Source organism: Loxodonta africana, chromosome 2 (genome assembly GCF_030014295.1).
Source record: "Loxodonta africana isolate mLoxAfr1 chromosome 2, mLoxAfr1.hap2, whole genome shotgun sequence".
Classification (NCBI taxonomy): Eukaryota; Metazoa; Chordata; class Mammalia; order Proboscidea; family Elephantidae; genus Loxodonta; species Loxodonta africana.
Genome location: NC_087343.1, coordinates 79918269 through 79942943, shown reverse-complemented (window position 1 = coordinate 79942943; position 24675 = coordinate 79918269). Strand labels below are relative to the sequence as shown.

General features: G+C 35.5%; 1 protein-coding gene across 5 annotated transcripts in view; it reads right to left on the bottom strand.

The window, feature by feature from the left end:
* Positions 1–535: 535 nt before the first annotated feature.
* Positions 536–24675, bottom strand: part of POLK (DNA polymerase kappa) — an 85500-nt gene continuing 61360 nt past the window's right edge. For 3 of the 5 annotated variants that reach the window (XM_010588219.3, XM_023545553.2, XM_023545554.2), the window contains 9 exons: positions 22793–23032; positions 16267–16391; positions 14974–15140; positions 10438–10470; positions 6378–6474; positions 4836–5007; positions 2857–3795; positions 2245–2290; positions 536–2018 (listed from right to left, as the gene is read on the bottom strand). In XM_010588219.3, the coding sequence (XP_010586521.1) occupies positions 1934–2018; positions 2245–2290; positions 2857–3795; positions 4836–5007; positions 6378–6474; positions 10438–10470; positions 14974–15140; positions 16267–16391; positions 22793–23032 (1904 nt within the window). In that variant the 3' untranslated portion in view covers positions 536–1933. The remainder of the gene's footprint in view (positions 2019–2244; positions 2291–2856; positions 3796–4835; positions 5008–6377; positions 6475–10437; positions 10471–14973; positions 15141–16266; positions 16392–22792; positions 23033–24675) is intronic. The other 2 variants (XM_003408102.4, XM_064273210.1) reach the window with 2 other exon arrangements.

Genomic DNA, 24675 nt, shown 5'->3' with positions numbered 1-24675 from the left:
TACAGCTTGAAATAAATTATTGTGGGAGTATTTATACCATAGAAATCCCCACTAATTCTGCAAGTGGTTGAGAGCTTTTGAGGTTTTATATTTTTAACATTAAAATGGTATTATGAAAGCATTGTTTATGGTTAATCTTTAAAAAAAAAAATGCATAAGACGGTTTAGAGCAGGGAAAGAAATTGAAAGCTGAGTAATGAGTTGGGAGGTCAGAGTTTAGGCAACTGGTTAAGAGCTTGACAAAAGGAATAGAAAGAAATGGATGTTTTCAAGAAGCCCTAAAACAGTAGATGGGATTCAATAATAGAGATAGGGTTGGCAGAGGTATAGTGGCAATGAAGGGGAAGAATGAATTAAAAGGTAAGCAGGTACAAATAAAGACATATTTTAAATGAGGACAGTCAGAAATATCTTTAGATGTAATGCTTCGATTTTGTACATTGATCTTGTAGCCATAAACTCTCCTGAACTCCTTTAGTAAACGTGGATTTTTCTTTAAACATAGACAAACATATCATCTGACAATAAGGAAATATTTTTCCCCCTTTGTTTCCAGTTTTTATTCATCTTATTTATTTATTGAATTGGGTAGGATCTCCAGCAAAATTATAGAGGGTACCTTTGTGTTATTCCTAAGGACAGAAATAACTAAATATGGTGCTATCTACTTTTCAATACATTAAATCAGTGTTTCATTGAACTTAATTTTATACAGTACTTACATAAGTAAGTCACACATTCAAGAACTATAACTCTATAACTTTTTGTATCCACCATAATATATAATAATATAATAACACAGTATATAATAATAAGCATTAAGCCTAATTTTAAATAATCTAATTAAAAGTTAAGTTACCACTTGGGCCAAAGATTGTGCAATATCCTAATTTAAGCTATCCCTAAAAATATTATGTGCTTATATATTTGGATAATAAGCTAAAATATGAAAAGTAGAAAAAGAGAAAATAAAAAAATAAATAAAAGAACAAAAGATTCAGTTCCTAAAGCATTAACAGAATTGGTTTTCATCTTCATATTCCAATTAAATAATTGTCTTTTGATAAGAACTCTAACTTACTGATAGCTCAAAAACGTTTGGAATAACTATTTAAAACTGTTAAACTGTGTAAATAATAAAAAAAAATTATAAAATGTAACGAAGCGATGTATAATCTTTTGAATTATACATTTTTCTCTTGAAGAAAGTACAAACATAACTGCCAAGAAATTAAATAATGCCATTTAAAAGTCCTACATAAGAAAATAACTACCTTGAATCTTTGGTTAAATATTGCTTAAAGTGAATCAAGTGCTTATTCACAAGATAAAGGAATTTTAAATAAGAAAAACAATCATATTTTAAGTAAAAATCTCTTTAACAAATAATCTTGTGGTATTTTCTGAAGGTACAAAACCACTCATACTAGTTCTGCTAATATTCTTCACAGCACTTATGATAAATTTTAGTTACGAAAGCTCATGAGGTACCTGAAGAAACTAGGATCAAATACGATAGTCCAGTGCCAACAAAGTAGGTAAGTGCTAAAAAATTCTTAGGCTAGATTAGGTTTGTGTGGACCTCTGAGAGTCCTTATAAATGTTTTTATAGTCATTTCAAAAACAATAAAGAAAGAAATGACTTTCTATTTCTATTCTTAGGTTTCTCTTTTTATAAATTACCCCTAACATCACTGATTCCCAGTTGATGTATACTGGAAATGAAATTCTCACGGTTTTCAAAAAGGTATACAGAAGTAAATTAGCATATATTCCAAATTCATATGAAAGGAAATAAATATCTTTTGGAGACAGATCACTGCACTTGCTTTTAACTAAATACATATCCAAACTTTTAATGAAGAAGAATAAACTCCTTGATTATAAAATAAGAAGCTCTACTGAAAAAATTAATGACAAAAATGTTCAATGTTCATTTAAAAAATAGATCGAGGGTGTGTCTGGAATTGTCTGGCTTTGTTTTCTTTGATCTTGAATGCTTTGTTATCAGTCCTGGCCTGAAATAAAAAAGAACACATAATTAAAATGCAGGAAGAGATTTAAAAAGAACAATTTTGCAAATCATTGATTTTTTAAACGTTGCTTGATAATTCATAAAAACAAAATTTAACACCTCTTAAAAAATTGGACCTCAAAATGTGAGCTTTGTAGGCAGTTTTGTTAAAGCTTAAATAAAACCAAATAAAAATGAAAGCAGTTGCTGTGAAGTCGATCCCAGCATACCTTCTTGTTCTTGTTACAGTCTTCTGTGCTCTGCCTGCGCTACCTGCTGAGGGAAGAGAAGACAAGACACTCCATAAGGGGTAGCATGAAACAATTCAAAAACTGCATACAAAATTGAAAAGTTAAAACTGATTAATAACAATAAGAAACTTCCTCAGTACTACAGTTTATATTAATAGATAAAAGAATCTAACTTTATAAGCATAATTTCTTTGTAGTTTACTAGTTCTATCAATATTGCATTTATTTTTGAAATTTGGCTAGAGTCAGAACTACCAAAAAATAAGTTAAGGAGACTTTCTGGCTATGTATTTACAGTTAATTTACCCACTGTGGCAAATCTTGTTTTAAGGAATTTCTTCTTTGATTATATCACTCAACTCCTTAAACCTCTGAGTTCAAATCAAGCCCAAACCAAAGTTTCCCAAAGATTCAAAATCCAGTGGTTTCAGTTAATCCTAACCTATGGTAAAACACTAACATCTTCCTACATGGCAATATACACAAACTACCCTTTTAATGGTATGAGCTTCAGATTTAACAACAACCTCATTAACTGTAACAAGACATATTTCTAGAAAATCAAGTTCTTCATAATGACTGTAAACTCACCAGTACTTGTTGAGCATTGTTTGGGTTGGTTAACTGGATTAACTTTATCCTTCCTCAGTTCCTGGATAATACCTTTATTTAAGCAAACATCCACATGCATATTGAATAGGGAAAGATCTGAAGTCTTTTGGTCTAGGTTACAAACAGGACAAACTAGAGCTTGGTCGGTTATCATTCCATGTGAAGATGGCTGGGAGGATTCTTGCCTACTTAATGATATGCCATCTTCATTTTCCAGTGAAACAGTATAAGAAGAGCTCTGATGAAAGCATTCAGTATTAAAAGACTTGCTTGGAAGGCTATGACATTCCTCTTTGCTGTGCTTATTACTTAAAGCATCTATACTTTCTGCTTTAGATAGGTTCCCTACAGTCTCTATCAAATCTGCACAGTCTACTGAAGTGACCTCTGTATTCTTCTGATGGGCTTCAGAATCCTGCTTCTCAAAGACTGAAAGAGAATGATGTGCGTTTTCTTCCCTGTTAACTTCTGAAGAGAAAGCATGGTCTTCACTGACTGAAGGTCCACCAAGACATGCATCCACATGTCTATTAAAGACTTCCAGGCTGATGCTTTCTTGCGCCCTAAAGCAAACAGGACAGGTAAATATCTGACAGTTATCTGAATTCTTTGATGTTTCTAAATTCTCATCCATCTTCTTCTTTAAAACTTGAAACGGTTGTGATGTGTGTAAACTTGGTTTACTCACAGTTTCACATTTAAACGTGTCTTGGTGGTTCCATTTCATTTCTGATCTTTTTTTATCGAAGAAACTCTCATGAGACATTTTTAAAGGTTTTGTAAACTGATCTTCGTCAGTTTTCTCTAGTATACACTCAGTGGCTGCCAGGGCTTGGTTTCTAGCCTGTAAGAAGCCAATAATGCTCCTTTGTTGGTGTTTCTTGTCTTCTTCATTGGCAAAACTAGATATCCGCACACCTAAATTAAGCCAACCACAATTAATAAATTTGAAATTCAACAACACTAATTCGATCACAGTACATAAAAACATATTGCATAATACTGTTGTGACATATACTTAAAAGGTTAGTTAGAGAGAAATAATAAGTAACACAGGATATTTCCTAAATTAAAGGATGATTTTCAAAGCTGGTATTTTAAGTGGGAATTCATTTTCCTTTATAAAGCTGGTTATCATTAAATATTAAGTATCTACTGATGTTAGCATGATTATATAGGCCTTAAAATTAATATCTGATACACAATACCATTAACTACTAAGTCACTATTGGTATAAACCACATAGACTCTTTAGGTCTTCTAATTACTTTGTGAATCTATTTCAGCATGTGCTATCTTTCATATATGAAAATATGGCTAATAACCCACTTTTAGTCATAAAATGGGCATTTGGAATGCTTATTCATATACACCCTCTCACCCAGTTCACTTTGGAAACATGTTTTCCTTTCACCAGGTGGTGACTGGAGATGTGGTTATAAAGTGCCATAGTCTCTTATCCATAATTCTGAAATCTAAAAAGCTCTAAAAATTATAAGCAACAAATAATAAATAATGACTAAACCGATGGAAGCTATTTACAGTCTTTACACTAAGTGCGAATATTTTTTTGCTTTGGTAAAGAAACATTAATGCGTTTGACCATGAGGTGCTGCCTCAGTTCCCAAAGGAGAATTTTAAAAAATGTACTCAATATACACTGAATGTGCTTTCTAAAATCTGAAGTTTTCAATTTTCAAACATATTTTGTCCTAAGGACTTCAGAAAAGGGATTGTGGACACGTAGTAAGAAAAAGAGCCACTTTAATTGGTTCTTATGGTAATCACATTAATGATCATGACTTCACATGCATCAGGTTTTAAGAATTACGTAAATGACAGCAGCACAGTAACAACTGCTTAAACAGGTTCAAGAAATAAAATGGAAGGGATTTTAAAACTGACTATTTGAGAAATCCTACCAGAATTAGGGAAAAAAGAGGAAGGAAAAGTTATACCCATAAGTCTTAATCTCAAAGGATGTGGAAAATCAGCATCAACTTCCGTTCTTAGCAATTCCTTAGCAATGGCAAATATTTCTTCAGCAGTAGAAACAACAGATGAAACCGTAGAGGCACGGGTTTTGACTTCAAAATTCACGTTCTTCAGCTTAATGGTAACAGTTCTACCCTGTGACAAACAGAATGTCATTATACATAGCTTTTCACTTCTAGCAAAATGTTGTATTACAGGTTAGAAAAAATCCAGAAAGGTATCTTATGTACATGTAAGGAAAATGAAGTATAATCAATTATTTATAAAACATGGTAATGAGAATTATCATAAGAATAATTAAAATTCATGGGTAATCTAAAAATGCCATTTTAACCACAATTATTACTCCCTCCCTAATCAAATCCTCCTTGGAAACTCTATGGGGCTGTTCTACTCTGTCCTATAGGGTCGCTATGAGTCAGAATCAATTCGATGGCACTGGGTACTGGGGTAATCAAATCTTTGTACAAGTTAACTGAGCATTTTCCTTTTTGTTTTTTTGCTGAATCTCTTTTAGAGAAAGAAATCTCTCTTAAAAAGGAGGAAAAGACTCCTTCTAAAGAGACTTTATTTAAAAGGTCTTGAATAGCTCATGCTTATCGTGTGCCTACTATATGCCAGATACTATGCTAAACAATTTACATGTAAGAACCCCTTTTACGCTCAAGCTATGACGGAAGATTATGAGAAAAACACGCACCCATCAGGTATCTCATTCTTTATAACGTTTTAATATTTTTGGACTACGCTTTGTAATAACCCGACCTCTGGTTTGGGAGTGCCGGAAATACGCTAAATATAGATTGTTGTGAGTGAAGATTATAAGATAGACAGTTCAAAGCCTTCCAGGCTTTTGTTCTCAACAACAAAACAACCTGGATTAGAGCTTTGCAATAAAATACCCTATTCTAGAATGTCACTGTCTATGTAAGAAGAATATTAAAGAATGATTGGAAGAGCCTTTATAATATACAAAATAAGACCAATGAAGCCAATTACTGTTGAGTTGGTTCTGACTCATGGTAGTAACATCGTGTGTGAGTGTAGACCTGTGCTCCATAAGGTTTTCAGTGGCTGATTTTTCAGAAGCGGGTCACCACGGCTTTCCTCTGAGGCTTTTATGAGTAGACTTGAACTTCTAACCTTTCAGTTAGCAGCCAAACACTTTAAACATTTGCATGACTCGGGGACTGGAAACTGTTCTCGGCTTATTCCCTAACGTCAACGTAACTCTGGTTTTGAACTTATTCAAATCTACTCCCGAGGTGGTATAAACTCCTCTGGAATTATCTTGGAACCACTTGAGCCTCATAAGTTGCTTCCCCATGTAATGACTTCATCCTAGGTCTCAGATAGGGGTCAGAACTGGTTTCTGATTATTGATGTGAACAATCTTTTCTGTCATTTTTCAGTTGTTATTCATCTTAAGAAATCAGTACTCTAACTCCTGCTTCAAGGTAGCATCTCATCGTTAAAAATTTTAACAGCCTATCAAAATAAAATACCTTAAGTCCTTTTTTCTGAAGATCTTGAGCAAGTTCACTGCAAAGCTCTTGGCACAAGCTGTACTGTTCTTCTGCTTTACTTATCTCACTGAATGTCCTAGAAAGACAAGAATGATTTTGGTGGACAAAGTAAATCGTAATTCAAGATAATTTAGGAATGATACAGTATGTTTAAATGGCCTAGCGTTAAGCTGTATTTTCTGCAGCACACAATAAAAGTTTCGGATGTACTAAGAAATAATTATATTAAATAAAACAACTAAGATCTGCCTAAACAATGGAAAACCATTTAGGTGGGTACGCTGATTAGCAAAGATGTAACTTACGCTCTTGCTTTCTCTATAATATGATTAAAAAAGAGGATTCAAGTCACCAATAGACAATGATAATGTCTTCAGAACTTCCAACACATTGAGTATATGTGCATATAGACTTTGCTACATGGGATTATCCTAAGAAAATATAGATGAGAACATGATTCCCATTATCGAACATGTATTTTCTAGAAGGAAAGTATCTCCAAGTAGATTTAAGAAGTTGGTTCAGGGCACCTAGGTAGAGTTGTCTAATAAAAACTGGAAATGAGGGGCTGTTATGATTAAACATACAAATCTTGAATTTATCTTCACAAGAGTGTTGAACAAAGTTGAGAGAGCATATAAACATAAAAGAATAAGACACTAAAGAGAGACTGAAGTGCTGAGCACAAGACCCTGAACGAATGACTGTACAGTGAAGAGTCCTCCTCTTCTTCACTGACATCTTCCTATCCTAACAAATTGCTCCAGAAATATTCTATGCATATATAAGCAAACAAACATTTTCTCTTCATTTTTTTTTAAAGCAAAAAGAAAGATTTTATTTGGCATATATTCAAAGACACAAAAGTGGGAAACGGACAGACAAGCATGCTGCCACAGCCCTGTCTGTCCGAGGCCATTTTTATATGGGCACCATAATGTTTCAATTTCAAGACGTAACAAAATTTAACCAATCCTCTCTCTATTCATGTATATTAAATTATGTTCAATCTTTTGCTACAATTAAAAAAAGCTGCAACGAATAACCTTGTAAACAGGCAAAATGACAGGTGATTACACCTGTGGGATGAATTCCCAGAAAAAGGATTGGGGGATCCAAGGGTATGTGTACCTCTGATTTTGAAGCTGTTGCAGAGCCCTGGTGGCACGGTGGTTAAGAGCTTGGCTGCTAACCAAAAAGTTGCCAGTTCAAATCCACCAGCTGCTCCTCGGAAACTCTATGGGGCAGTTCTACTCTGTCCTATAGGGTCACTATAAGTCAGAATCAACTTGACAGCAACAGGGTTGGCTGGTTGTTGTTAGGTGCCATCAAGTTGACTCTAACAGCAACCAGAGTACTGCCCCGTCTTGCGCCATCCTCACAATTTTGCTATGTTTGAGCCCATTGTTGAAGCCATTGTGTCAATCCACCTCGATGAGGGTGTTCCTCTTTTTTTGCAGAACCTCTACTTCACCAAACATGATGTCCTTCTTCAGGGACAGGTCCCTCCTGATATCAAGTCCAAAGTATGTGAGACGAAGTCTTGTCATCCTTGCTTCCAAGAAGCATTCTGGTGTACTTCTTCCAAAGCAGATTTTTTTCCTCCTTCTAGCAGCCCATGGTATATTCCATAGTCTTCGCCAACACCATAATTCAAAGGTGTCAGTTCTTCATTGTCCAGCTTTCATATGCATATGAGGCAGCTGAAAATACCATGGCCTGGGTCAGGTGTGCCTTAGTTCTCAAAATGGTATCCTTCCTTTTTAACACTTTAAAGAGGTCTTTTGCAGCGGATTTGTTCAATGCAATATGTCATTTGATTTCTTCACTCCTGCTTCCATGGGCATTGATTATGGATCCAAGTAAAATGAAATCCTTGACTTCAATCTTTTCTCTATTTATCATGATGTTGCTCATTGGTCCAGTTGTGAGGATTTTTGTTTTCTTTATGTTATGGTGTAATCTATACTGAAGGCTGTAGTCTTTGATATTCATGAGTGAATGCTTTAAGTCCTCTTCAATTTCAGCAAGCAAGGTTATGTCATTTACAAATCACAGGCTGTTAATGAGTCTTCCTCCAGTCCTGATGCCCTGTTCTTCATATAGTCCAGCTTCTCAGATTACTTGCTCAGCATACTGATTAAATAAGTACAGTGAAAGGATACAACCCTGACACACACTTTTTCTGACTTTAAATCATGCAGTATCCTGTTGTTCTGTTTGAACGACTGCCTCTTTATCTATGAACAGGTTCCTCATGAACACAATTAAGTGTTCTCAAATTCCCATTCTTTGCAATGTTATCCATAATTTGTTATAATTTTGACAGATATTGTCAAATTGCCTTCCCCTGGTAACAGGTTGAATAATATCCCCCCCCCCCGCCAAAGTTGTGTATATCCTAATCCCAGGAATTTGTGAATGGCCAAAGGAACTTTACAGACCTAATTAAGAATCTTGAGATGGGGAGATTATGCTGGATTATTTGGGCGGCCCCAATGTAATCCCAAGGGTCCTTATAAGAGGGAGGCAAGAGGATGAGAGTCAGAGACAGAGAGTGTAGAAGATGCTACGCTGCTGGGTTTGAGGATAGAGGATGGTGCCATGAGCCAAGGAATGCAAGTGGTCTCTGGAAATTAGAAAAGGTAAAGAAAAACATTCTTTCCTAGAACCTCCAGAAAGAATGCAGCTCTGCTGATACCTTAATTTTAGGACTTCCGACCTCTGGAACTGCAAGAGAATAAATCCGTGTTGTTTTAAGCTACTAAGTTTGTGGGAATTTGTCACACCAGCAACAAATACACCACCCCCCCGTTAAGAATTTAAATCTTTTTCAATTCATAGTCTTGCCAATAAGTATGTTAAAATCTCTGTCAATCTTTTCAGTGAAAAATACTATCTCAGAGAACTTTCCATCTGTATTTCTTTAATTACAAATGAAATTGAGAATATTCTCACATGTTTTAAGAGCCATTGGTATCTCTTTTTCAGTTAAGTATTTATGTCCTTTGTCCGTTTTTTCTACTGGTTTGCTTTCTTATTGATTTAAGAGTTCTTTATAGGGTTGCTATGAGTCAGAACTGACTCGACAGTACTGGTTTGGGTTTTGGGTGTATGTGATATGAATTTCAACGCCTCCTCCTCCCCCCAAGTTTGATGTTTCAAGGCAATTTTAAGGAAGCCAAGAAGAATTTCCAGGAAGAGATGGAGAACACATTCTTGCACATTAAATATTACTCTAAATAACAAAAATAGGACAATACAATCTCACTTTTGGAGGCTTTCTTTTTTCTTTTGATTACTTAAATCATAGTCTAAAGCAGCAATTTTTATCAAAGTCATTTATTGAATGTGTTATCTTGTAGAAGTCCTTCAACTTTTTTGATCACAAATAGTATGTATGAAAAACAAACACAAAATTGTACTAGGTCAACAGTTCTTAAATGTGGAATTCAGGTACAAATTGAGGGGCTTTTCAAAATGACATCTTTCCCCAATCAAGATTTCACTTGATATTCAGACAAGATTATAAAACTAGATCATCTCTAAGCCCTCTTTCATCAATAATATTTTGCTATTTGATACCTCTGCTCATTCACCAATATTTGAGGAGTTTCAGGAAGAACTTCCATTTTCACTTCCCAATTAAATGCCCAACATAATTTTTCTTATTAAACAAGGATAGAAATTAGGACTTGGAATCCTAAAATTACTGGTTTTCCACTCGAAAGAAGAAAAACCAATATTAAATAATAAAAATGGCTGCAGTTAAATGAGAGTATAGCAACTAAAGATTATAGATGCATTGTACTAGTGTATCATAGCGACTCATAGCGACCCTATAGGACAGAGTAGAACTGCCCCATGATGGCACTGGGTTTTTTTTGGTACTAGTGTATTTACTTTGGGAATGTGAATTCCTGAAAATCGATACTAGGTTTGCAAATAAATTTTATTTTAGTATTTTTTAACAAAAATTAGTTAAAAATAACATGAATTATGAACATTAACAATAAATAACTAACAAACAGAACATTACCTCTCAACGCTCATACTTTTCCTCTCTCCATCCCTTGGGGGAAAAAAAAAGGCTTTATTTACTTTCTCAAAGAAGATTAATTTCATTTAGCCAACCAAGAGAATATTTCGGTTAACCTTATACATCATATAAAACTGAGTTTTTCTTATCCAAAAATGAAACTATCACTCAAGAAGGTAGATTGATAAGATGATAACATGATTATATGTGTCACGGATCAAGTCTGTAACTATTAAAGAGAACAAGCTTGAAAATAAGTTGCTATTATAAACTGCTCCTATCAAAAGCCTGAATATCAAAAACCATGCTGATAAAAACCAGTTTGAAATGATAGTGTAACAGCTTGCAGTTACAGGATATAAATAAATTTTAAATAATTTCAGTTATCTAGTTTTTAGCCCAGTATATTAACTTCTCTCTCCTACAGCCTACTCATTATTCATTTATACCACTTTACAGATTTTCAGTCTGAATTTGGTACACAACAATAGGATAAAAGATATGGAATCTGAATCAACTAGTTTGGCTAGATTCTAGTTGCTCTGATAGGAGCAACTGAAATAACATGCAGATAATCCATTTTTCAAATACTTATTGAATGTACTATGAATTGAGTACTGGTCCAGGCCCTGAAGATACATGATGAGCAAAACTGACCAAGTACCTGCTCTTAAGAAACTTATAGGGAGCAAAAAACAGCCTTTTTAACAAATGGTGCTGGCAAAACTGGATGTCCATCTGCAAAAAAAAATGAAATAGGACCCATACCTCACACCATACACAAAAACTAATTCAAAATGGATCAAAGACATAAATATAAAACCAAAAACTATAAAGATCATAGAAGAAAAAATGGAATCAATGCTTCAGGCCTGAATACATGGCATTAACAGGATACAAACCATAACTAACACATGAACTCTAAAAGATAAGCTAGATAACTAGGATTTTCTAAAAATTAGACACTTATGCTCATCAAAAGACTTCACCAAAAAGAATAAAAAAGAGAACCTACAGACTGGGAAAAAATTTTGGGCTATGACAAATCTGACAAAGGTCTAATCTCTAAAATCTACAGGAAAATCCAATACCTCTACAACAAAAAGACAAATAATCCAATTAAAAAATGCACAAAGGAAATGAACAGAGACTTCACCAAAGAAGACATTCAAGTGACTAATAGACACATGAAGAAATGCTCAAGGTCACTAGCCATTAGAGAGATGAAAATCAAAACCACAATCAGATACCATCTCACCCAGCATTACTGACATGAATCAAAAAAACAGAAAATAACAAATGTTGGAGAGGCTGTAGGGAGACTGGAACTCTTATGGGCTACTGGTGGAAATATAAAATGATACAGCCATTTTGGAAAATGATATGGTGCTTCCCTAGAAAGCTAGAAATAGAAATACCACATGATCCAGCAGTCCCACTCCTAGGAATATACCCTAGAGAACTAAGAGCTGTCACATGAATAGACATATGCATACCCATGTTCATTAGAGCATTGTTCACAATAGCAAAAAGATGGAAACAACCTAGAAGCCCATGAACAGATGAATGGATACACAAACTATGGTACATGCACACAATGGAGTACTATGCAACGATAAAGAACAACGATAAAAAACTATGCAACAATAAAGAACAACGATGAATCCACAACATGGATAAACCTGGAGGGCATTATGCTGAGTTAAATAAGTCAATCACAAATGGACAAATATTGTATAAGAGCACTACTATAAAGACTCATGAAAAGGTCTACACACAAAAAGCAACAACCTTTGATGGTTACAAGTGAGGGGAGGGGCGGGGAGGGAAAATGCTAAATAGACAATAGGTAAGTGGTAACCCCGATGAAGGGTAAGATAGTACATAATACTAGGGAAGCCAGCACAACTTGTAGGAGGCAAGGTCATGGAAGCTCCATAGACACATCCAAGCTCCACAGACTGAACTGCTGGGCTGGGAGCTGTGGGTACCATGGTTTCAGGGACCATCTAGCTGAATTGGTATAAGACTGTTTATAAAGAAAATGTTCTACATTCTACTTTGGTGAGTAGTGTCTGGGGTCTTGAAAGCTTGTGAGTAGCCGTATAAGGTATAAGATACTCCACTGGTCTCACCCCATTGGGGGCTAGGGAGAATGAAGAAAGCTAAAGACATAAGGGAAAGATTAGTCCAAAGGATTAATAGACCACAATTACTACAGCCTCCACTAGACTGAGTCTGGTCCAACTAGTTGGTGCCCAGCCAACACCACCAACTACTGTGACGCAGATCACAATAGAGGGTCCCGGACAGAGCTGGAGAAAAATGTAGAACAAAATTGTAACTCACAAAAAAAGACCAGACTTACTGGCCTGACAGAGACTGGAGAAACTGTCAGAGTACAGCCCCAGGACACCCTTTTAGCTCAGTAATGAAGTCACTCATGAGGTTTACCCTTCAGCCAAAGATTAGACAGGCCCATAAAACAAAATGAGTATAAAGGGGCACACCAGCCCAGGGGCAAGGACTAGAAGGAAGGAGGGGACAGGAAAGCTGGTAACAGGGAACCCAAGGTCGAGAACGGAGAGTGTTGACATGTCATGGGGTTGGTAACCAATGTCATAAAACAGTATGTGTACTAACTGTTCAATGGGAAGTTAGTTTGTTCTGTAAACCTTCATCTAAAGTACAAAAAAAAGAATAAGTGGCATAAGTAAGGTGGAGTAGGGGCACTGGAAGAGATAGAGCAGAGGTAGGCAAACTTTCCATAAAGAGCCACATAGTAAACATTTGACCGCTATGGTCCATAACATCTCTATTGCAAATATTCAATTCTGTCATTGGAGAACAAAAGCAGCCATAGACAATTCAAAAAAGAAAAAGAAACTTATAGGGAGGGAAACAGATACAAACACAGAAGTAAATACGTAATATGTTAAAAGGGAGTACTATAGCTTAAAGAACAAAGCAGAGTAGGGGAATAGCAAATGTGGGGGAGGAAAAGGCAGGCTTTCTATTTTATATTATTATAAATTATCCACGAATTTCACTTAAAAGCATACCACAGACTAATATGTGCTGTGTTATAGCAAGAACTGTATCATTTTCTTGCACTATGGAAATAGAGGATAAAGATTAAAGAAAATTTGATATTTGCTGTTATCTTCAAATACTAGATTTTTATAGTGTTATGAATTCTTTCTCTTATCTTTCATTATATCCATCTAAGACTAAAGTCAGCTAACTGTGGCTTTAAAGAATGAGGAGCAGAGAGGGCTGAGAAAAGCAATACAACCATCCTTGCAATCTCTGTAAGATTTAGTATGCTTAATTGGTGATAAACTGAACAACTGATACTAGATAATCTTATTTTATATGCCTCCTCAGTAATCCTATTGCTGCCCGTTAGTTTAAGTTCAAGACTATAAAGTTGTTTTGCTGGTAGACTGCCAGGATGAAGACAAAACTGTGAAACAGTGGCCCAGCTTTTACTTCTATGATTCTCATTCTTTTTTACTCCCCTCTTTTTCCCACCTCCAACAATGTACCCTTCTAGCTCTAAGGAACCTCTTTTTAAGACCTAGATGAAAAAGTAACGGAAGGAAACTCAGGGCCTCTCATCTAGTTGGTCTCTCAGCCTGGAATGTTATTTTCCTAGATCTTTGCATGGCTGGCTCCTTCAGGTCTCTGATGCTGGCTGACCACTATCACTCCCTAATCATACCCCCTGAGTCATTTTTATGCTCTCACTCTGCTTTATTTTCTTCATTTGTTGTTTATTTGATTATCTTCTGTCTCCACGCTAGTCTGGTTGCTCCATGAGGGCAGGACTTTGTCCCGTTTGCTGCTATATCCTCAGTGCCTAAAACAGTGCCTAACACAAAAGAGGTACTCAGTACTGAATGAATAATTCACAAATCTGGGAAAGAATTACATCCAGTTCACTAAGGCTTTCAAAGAACCATTAAATCTTCTCACTTAAAGAATGAATTCTGAAATACGAAGCTTATTTCTTTCTTCAAAAACCTGACCACCAGCATTCCTCTGATGTTCTGAATAAAGAACAAAGTAGGGACAGAAAAGAAGGTAGTCATTATTCCTCTTGTCCATCTACCCAATAGCTCAAGCAAAATTAGGAGCAATTCTTTATTCCTTTTTCCCTCTTCTGTGACATCTAATCTGTTGGTTCTAATTCAAAAATAATATTCTCAATTAAACTAGCCAAACAGAATTTTAAGTGGTACAGTGGTTAAGCACTCGGCTACTAACTGAAAGGTCAGTTGTTCGAACCCACCAGCTGCTCCGTAGGAGAAAGACGTGACAGTCCGCTTCCATAAAGATTAAGTCCTTGGAAACCCTACGGGACAGCTCTACTCTGTCCTATAGGGGTCACTACAAGTCAGAATAGACTTGATGCCATTGGCTTTTTTTGGTTTAACAGAATTTTAAAACATGTTATCCTTACAGCCGTCATCTCAATGGTTAAAACTGATATTTTAGCAAATGATAAAGAAAAAGCAAAATGACTACAAATACCTTTCCAGGTGTGTTGAGCCTAGCCCCAGAGAGACATGAAGGAAATAATGCCAAGATGTTTCAGAGAAAAGGAGAGAAAGTAATGCCCTTTGTTGGTAGAGTTCTGTGCAAGTAATAATTCCAAGGGCCTTTAACATTTTCTCTGTAACTTGTCCAATTCCAGAAATCTAGAAGAGAATCCATTTTTATCATTAATAGATTTTTTTTAGATTTTAAATAAAGCTAAAAACTGAAATTATAAACTCATAAAAGGTATGAATAATGTAACTGTCTGTATAAGTCATACAAGAAAACTGGTTTAATTAGTTTTTGCCACATTTCCTAAACTAGTGTTCCATGGAATTTTAAAAGATGTTAAAAAAAAAAAAAAAAAAGAGTTCTGTAGTCATATAAGCTTGAGGAATGGTGGGATAAGCAAATTAAAATTGGACTTTTTGCTGTAAGACTTAAGAATCTTTAATATACTAATATCCATTGTGACCCACCAAGGGTGGTACACTCCAAAGTTATTTGGCTGCAGAACTTTTTTTAATGGAAAACTTACACTTTGAAAAGTGTGATGGAGAAATATTGCTTTATAGTTACACTTTACATATATTAAACTACTCAGTAATTATTACATATTTATACTTTGATATAGCCTTTCTTCTGAGCATTAAAAATGTTTAAATTGAATTCATTTATATACATTATGTTGAATGAGAACAGCAAATCCTAGAATGCCACATAGTGTTATTATTCTTTAAAAAAGGTTAAATATGCAGAAAAATCCATAAGCTTCAAAATACAGTAATATATACCCTTTCTGGAACTCCTGAAGGATAATTTTACCATTTTAAAGAGCCAAAATATTTTCATTTATTTTCTGGTCAAAAGCTATCAAAATTCTAAATCTCTTTGAAGATTAATAACCTGATAGCAACGTGGACATTGGAACTAAGACAGTATTAAGTTACCGATGAAAGAACTCTTAGAAGTATTCTTTTTATTTCCCTTCTCCTTGGCAGGAGTACACTTAAAAGTCTGGCATCTACTACTTTCTTAAAAAAATTCCAGGGAGCAAGTTTCCTAAGCCTCATCTTTAGGGCTTCAAAACTCATGGAAAGATTTCTTTCAAGTGCAAGTTCAATCATTTGTTACAGATTTTGCTTGTTACCCTATTGTTTTATCTTCAGCAAAGAACGTTTTCTGTCAGCCTTAACAGTATCCCTTCAAATCCCAGAGTGTGTGTGTGTGTATGTGTGTGTGTGTGTGTGTGTGTGTGTATATGTTAAATTTTACATAAAATCTCACCTTTCTAATGGGTAAGTCCTTGATGAAATCCATCACAGCTTGTCTGTTGGGGTGAATTTGATATTGTCCATTTGGTTTATTCTTATCACTGCATACTTTTGCTAACATTGTATTTGGGGCAATGCCTTAAAAGAAGAACACTCTGATAACTCAAAGAGGTTAATATTGAATGCTTTAAAACTACGTAATGACAACACCGAAAGAAATAGCAATGCTAAGTGGAAAAAATATGAACGGAATCCTACTTTAAAAATAACATTTGATCACTAACTATCACCTTAGGACTGGGTACAGGTTTTAGGAAAAGGAATATTAGTTATTGTGGCAGGAGAAATGAGGGACACTTAAATCTCCAAGGAATTTTTAAACTAAGATTAATTTCTGAGCTTATTTATTAAATGTTATAAGTGTACTTATTAGCCCTAGTAAGGATATAAGGCTGTTTGATAGTGGCTCCATATCTGCTTCTCAGAAAAGATTCAGAAATAACTTAGGATAGGTGTTCACTCTTTGCAAAAGTCTTTTGCATAGACGAGGGGCCAAGATGGCAAACTAGTCAGTAGCTTCTGCTGAACCCTCTCCCAATAAAGACCTGAGAAAAGAAGTGAAACGATTACATATATAACAATCAACAAAACCTGAGCATCAAACGCAGAATTAAGGAATCGATCTGAGTGACTGCGGAGCAAGAGACAGTGCAGAAGCAGCAAGGAGTTGCTGAGCCCGCGCAGCGCCTCAGCTCTGATTCCTTAGCACCATTCTTTGGCACGAATGCAGCAGGGCTGATGGTAGTTTCCTGAGACATTGCAGCTTCAGGGAAAGAAGGCAAGCAAAGAGGCGCACCCCTGACCCTGTGGCGTGTTTACAGCTAAAAACAGGGAATCAGTGATGTCATTATATAAAAGATGACAATAAACAAAAAACAGGGACTAGATAAAGTAGATTTTCCATATGGAGAGGAAATCAAGGTGATATAGGGAGATACAAGTTAGGTTTATACTTAGAAAAATACTGGTAAATATTAAGGTAACCACAAAGAAGACTAACAATCGCATACTTCAAAAACAAATTCAACAAATTCAACTACCGAAAAGGAGCAGGAGTGGCAATATTAATTTCTGACAAAATAGACTTTAAAGTTAAATCCACCACAGATGATAAGGAAAGACACTATACAATGATTAAAGGGACAATATACCAGGAGGATATAACTATATTAAATATTTATGCACCCAATAACAGGGCTGCAAGATACATAAAACAAACTCTAACAGCATTGAAAAGTAAGATAGACACCTCCACAGTTATAGTAGGAGACTTCAACATACCACTTCCGGTGCAGGACAGACATCCAGTAAGAACGCAATAAAGACAAAGAAGACCTAAATGCCACAATCAACCAACCTGACCTCATAGACATACAGAATACTCCACCCAACAACTGCAAAGTATACTTTTTTTCCTAGTGCACATGGAACATTCTCTAGAATAGACCACATATTAGGTCATAAAGCAAGCCTTTGCAGAATCCAAAAGATCAAAATATTAGAAAGCATTTTTTTTTTTTTTATCTTCTCTGACTATAAGATCATAAAAGTTGAAATCGATAACACAAAAAACAGGGAAAAGAAATCAAATACTTGGAAACTGAACAATACCCTACTCAAAAAAGACTGGGTTATAGAAGACATTAAGGATAGAATAAAGAAATTCATAGAATCCAGTTGAGAATGAAAACACTTACTATCAGAACCGTTGAGACACAGCGAAAACAGAACTCAGAGGTCTGTTTATATCAATAACTGCACACATACAAAAAGAAGAAAGGGGCAAAATCAAAGAAACTATCCCTACAACTTGAACAAATAGAGCAATAAAAGATACACTCAGGCACCAAAAGAAAGCAAATAAAAATTAGAGCAGAATTAAATGAATTAGAGAACAGAAAAACAATTGAAAGAGTTAACAAGACCAAAAGGTGGTTCTGTGAAAAGATTAATAAAATCGATAAACCATTGGCCAGACTGACAAAAGAAAAGCAAGAGATGAAGCAAATAACCCAAATAAGAAATGAGATGGACGATATCACAACAGACCCAACTGAAATTAAAAGAATCATATCAGATTACTATGAAAAATTGTACTCCAACAAATTTGAAAACCTAGAAGGAATGGATAAATTCTTAGAAACACACTACCTACCTAAACAAACACAAATAGAGGTAGAACAACTAAATAGACCCATAACAAAAGAAGAGATCGAAAAGGTAACCAAAAACTCCCAACAAAAAAAGCCCTGGCTGGGATGGCTTCACAGCAGAGTTCTACCAAACTTTCAGAGAAGAGTTAACACCACTACTACTAGTATTTCAGAGCACAGAAAAGGATGGAAAACTCCCAAACTCATTCTATGAAGCCAGCATATTCCTGATACCAGATAAAGACACCACGAAGAAAGAAAATTACAGACTTATATCCCTCATGTACTTAGATGCAAAAATCCTCCACAAAATTCTAGCCAATAGAATTCAACAACACATCAAAAAAATAACTCACCATGACCAAGTGGGATTCATACCATGTATGCAGGGATGGTTCAACATTAGAAAAACAATGTAATCCATCATATAAATAAAACAGAAGACAAGAACCACAGGATTTTATCGATTGATGCAGAAAAGCATTCAACAAAGATCAACACCCATTCATGATAAAAACTCTCAGCAAATAGGAATAGAAGGAAAATTCCTCAATATAATAAAGGGCATTTATACAAAGCCAACAGCCAACATCATCATAAATGGAGAGAGTCTGAAAGCATTCCCCTTGAGAACAGGAACCAGACAAGGATGCCCTTTATCACCACTCTTATTCAACATTGTGCTGGAAGTCCTAGCCAGAGCAATTACGCTAGATAAAGAAATAAAGGGCATCCACATTGGTAAGGAAGAAGTACAAATATCTCTATTTGCAGATGACATGATCTTATACACAGAAAACCCTAAGGAATCCTCCAGAAAACTACTGAAACTAATAGAAGAGTTCAGCAGAGTATCAGGATACAAGACAAACATACAAAAATCAGTTGGATTCCTCTACACCAACAAAAAGAACATCAAAGAGGAAATCACTAAATCAATACTATTTACAGTAGCCCCCAAGAAGATAAAATACTTAGGAATAAATCTTACCAGAGATGTAAAAGACTTATACAAAGAAAACTACAAGGCTTTACTGCAAGAAACCAAAAGGCACTACATAAGTGGAAGAACATACCTTGCTCTTAGATAGGAAGACTTAATACCGTAAAAATGTCTATTTTACCAAAAGCCGTCTATAGATACAATGCAATTCTGATCCAAATTCCAATGACATTTTTTAATGAGATGGAGAAACAAATCACCAACTTCATATGGAAGGGAGAGAGGCCACGGATAAGTAAAGCATTACTGAAAAAGAAGAACAAAATGGGAGGCCTCGCTCTACCTAATTTTAGAACCTCTTATACCGCCACAGTAGTCAAAACAGCCTAGTACTGGTACAACAACAGATACATAGATCAATGGAACAGAACTGAGAATCTAGACATAAATCCATCCACATATGAGCAGTTGATATTTGACAAAGGCCCAAAGTCAGTGAAATGGGGAAAAGACAGTCTTTCTAACAAATGGTGCTGCATAACTGGATATCCACCTGCAAAAAAATGAAACAAGACCCATACCTCACGCCATGCACAAAAACAAACTCAAAATGGATCAAAGACCTAAATATAAAATCTAAAATGATAAAGACCACGGAAGAAAAAATAGGGACAACACTAGGAACCCTAACACATGGCATAAACAGTATACGAAACATTACTAAAAATGCAGAAGAGAAGCCAGATAACTGAGAGCTCCTAAAAATCAAAGACCTATGCTCATCCAAAGACTTCACCAAAAAAGGACTACCTACAGACTGGGAAAAAGTTTTTAGCTATGACATTTCCAGTCAGCACCTGATCTCTAAAATCTACATGATACGACAAAAACTCAACAACAAAAAGACAAATAACTCAATTAAAAAATGGGCGAAAGATATGAACAGGCACTTCACTAAAGAAGACATTCAGGTAGCTAACAGACACATGAAGAAATACTCATAATCATCAGCCATTAGAGAAATGCAAATCAAAACTACAACGAGATTCCATCTCACTCCAACAAGGCTGGCATTAATCCAAAAAACACAAAATAATAAATGTTGGAGAGGTTGTGGAGAGACTGGAACATTTATACACTGCTGGTGCAAATGTAAAATGGTACAACCACTTTGGAAGTCGATTTGGTGCTTCCTTAAAAAGCTAGAAATAGAACTACCATATGATCCAGCAATCCCACTCCTTGGAATATATCCTAGAGAAAAAAGAGCCTTTACACAAACAGATATATACACACCTGTGTTTATTGCAGCATTGTTTACAACAGCAAAAAGATGCAAGCAACCAAGGTGCCCATTAAAGGATGAATGGATATATAAATTATGGTATATTCACACAATGGAATACCATGCATCAATATAGAACAATGATGAATCCATGAAACATTTTATAACATGGGGGAACCTGGAAGACATTATGCTGAGTGAAATTAGTCAGCTGCAAAAGGACAAATATTGTATAAGACCACTACTATAAGAACTCAAGAAATAGTTTAAACAGAGAAGAAGATATTCTTTGATGATTACAAGATGGAGGAGGGAGGGAAGTAAGGAGGGAAAGGGATTTTCATTAATTAGATAGTAGATAAGAACTATTTTAGGTGAAGGGAAAGACAACACACAATGTAGGAGAGGTCAACACAACTGGACTAAACCAAAAGAAAAGAAGTTTCCTGAATAAACTGAATGCTTCAAAGGCCAGCGTAGCAGGGGCGGAGGTTTGGGGACCATGGTTTCAGGGGACATCTACGTCAATTGGCATAATACAATCTATTATGAAAACATTCTGCATTCCACTTTGGAATGTGGTGTCCTAGGTCTTAAACACTAGCAAATGGACATCTAAGATACATCAATTGGTCTCAATGCATGTGGAGCAAGGAAGAATGAAGAACACCAAAGACACAGGTAATTATGAGCCCAAGAGACATTAAGGACCACATAAACTAGAGAGTACATCAGCCTGAGACCAGAAGAACTAGATGGTGTCCGGCCACAACCGATGACTGCCCTGACAGGAGACACAACAGAGAACTCTTGAGGGAGCAGGAGAGCAGTGGGATGCAGACCCCATATTCTCGTAAAAAGACCAGATTTAATGGTCAGACTGAGACCGGAAGGGCCCCAGAGGTCATGGTCCCCAGACCTTCTTTTAGCCCAAGACAGAAACCATTCCCAAAGCCAACTCTTCAGACAGGGATTGGACTGGACAATGGTATGGAAAATGATACTGGTGAAGAACGAGCTTCTTGGATCAAGTAGACACATGAGACTATGTTGGCATCTCCTGTCTGGAGGGGAGATGAGAGGGCAGAGGGGGCCAGAAGCTGGTCAAAGGGACACAAGGAGAGACACTAGAGGGAAGGAATGTGCTGTCTCATTAGGGGGGAGAGCAATTAGGAGTGTAAAGCAATGTATATACAAATTTTTGTATGAGAGGCTGACTTGATTTGTAAACTTTCCCTTAAAGTACAATAAAAATTAATTTAAAAAAAGTCTTTTGTATAGATTAACCACATAAAGAAAAAAAATCAAAGACTTTGGGTTGCAATGTATGTGAGATAAGAACTAAATCTGTGCTTCCTTTTTGTTGCTCAAAAAGCAAATCATAACTTTTTATAAAGGTACTTTACAACCTCTAGGAGATTAAAAATCTTAATGATTAAGCTAACTTGAAATAAGTATATTAAAATATACTCATTAAACAGTTCAACTTTTATATACATATTCCTAAAATCTATTCCTCATTCTTACACTCTGGTATAGAAAGGGAAGACTATCCTAATCATAATATAACTTTTACAAGATAAATCAGGGTCCTCGTTATGAATATCGATTACTATGTGAAGACCCAGTGATGACCTCATGGGCTATCGACATATGTAAAGCTGTTTCTTCCTTCAACAGATAGTCTTAGATTGCTGTATTGCTAGCTGGTGTTTCTTCTGTCTCCCATCTTGCGGCCACATGGGTTCTCTCTGGCAATGTAATTTTGGACACGACTGAAGTTTTCAAAGGAAAAACTAATAACCAAGCATCATATACAAAACCAACTGAAATGTACTTTGTGTTTAAAAAGGGATAGCTAAGTGGGATCTATGACAGACAGTATTTTTCTCTGGGCTTATGGGCTTTTCTTCTTACTTCCAGTTTACCTATAGGTTCATAGCTACTCCGAGTAGGCCAAGTTGTCAGGTGCTGAATCAAAGCATGGATAAATGAAATGTTATTATACATTTTGTAATAAGAAAACTACTAATATTACTCTTGAATCCTTCAGTTTGAAAATTAGAACTACAGTAGCCATCAATTTCCTTTCAAGTACCTGCACTGGCTGTCAGTGTTGTTTTTTGCTCAATTCTGAAACGAATTTCCTTTACCACTTCCTCAGCTGATGTTCCAAAAACAACTGAGTTTTGGAGTATTTGAGGGTTGTTATGTTCTTCAAAGTTCACTTGGAAAGAAATTCCTGGAGGCTGCAGATCAGGAGGACTATCTTCAAAAAGTAGTGGAGAGATGGACAGTTCACGTTCACTCAATTTACCAACTTCCTCTCTTGGTTTATCTAAATTACAAACAGGAACAGTAATTCATATTTATTTGAAGAAGTACATATTTTATAAGTTCGGTTCCCCTACATTCTTTCTGAAAACAAAGTAAATCTAGTTTGGTTTTGTTTCTAATAATCAAGACCAGAAAGGCTATCCCGAATATTGTAACTGCTTAACAAAACAACGACCACAATAAAACACACTGAGTCCAAGTTTTCCTTCAAAAGAACATTATCCATTCCTATAGTATACATTTTAAAGGATATATCCCATGTAAAACTCACTGGTTATTGTACCTAAATTAATGAAAACCCAGAATTGGGCTTAGGGTCACCTTAGACTTTTCTTAACAAAATAAAAACTTTTTTTTTTTTTCCTTTACTCATCTCTGGAGGGGGAGGGTATCTTCTTAAATTAGAATTTAGGATGAGGAAAAAAGGCATTAAACCATCTAGAATACTTATGCCTGAAAAATAAGGTTTGTTTTGTTTTAAAAGAGAAAGCATTTACATTTTCTCCATGCATGGAATAAATCTTTCAGATGTTAAAATAATCTAAATTTTCTTCTTTTGATGCTAATTTTAAATTTGACATGCTTGTTCCTAAAGTATCTCTTTTACTAAGGGCACATTTTCAATACAGAAGTTATCTCTGCAAGTTATGGTTCTTTAAGTATATAAATACTTACGGTCTTAATCAAGATTAACCAAGGCACAAGATTAATGGAAAGAAGGCTTTAATGTTATCAGTAGTCTATAAACTAATGTTATTACAAAAAAGTAAAGTAAAAATACCAATCTGCTTATTCGCATTTCATCTGCATTTTTCATAAAATGTACTTAAGTTTATATTGATGCTAAAAATGTCCTCATGAATAAATCCATTAAAAGACTTTACTTTCTGGATTTCATGAAAGAAAAAGGTAGTTTAAATGGGTCTATAACATCTAAGATTAACAACGGAGTCTTCTGACCCATGATTTTATTACATATAAAAGTTTTCCAAGTTAAGGTAAACGTGGGGGAAAAATTAAAAAATCTATTTTTAAGACACACATAAATGCACATTACTTAAAAAATGAACTTGGGCTTTTAGGAAGATTTTCTAAAGATAATGTTTATGGAATTGCAAAATTCTAGCAAACATCTGTGAATAATATAACAAGCTTCTGATTAGTTTCAAAATTTAAAGTATGCAATATGAATTAAGTTACAGACAGATGTTTTCCAAATCTGAATTCCCAGGCCACATATAAAATAAGCCTTATTTTTAAACTTACATCAGCTGTTACTTATGTGCTTCAGTTCCTTTCATTTTCCATACTCTGGTTTTAAAATCCAGAGCAATTCAAAGGGGATTAAGACTGCAGAATAGCTGAAATGGTATCTACCTGGACCTCCTTCTCTCCACCTGGATAGGTGGAGGTTAAAGAAAGCTGCAGGAAAAACTAGATGCCAAGTAAGGTGCCTGCCACGTTCATAAGCCCTTTCCACAGAGCTGCTATGTTTTGTACCTCAGGCCTCTACCAGTCTGCTCTCAGATGAGCCACTGTGATATAGAGGACTAAAGGAGGAAGCAACACATGATGTCTCCGGTCCATTATTAGGGCTGCTACTGAATGGCACAGTTATCTTTTCCACCTAAACTACTGTCTACC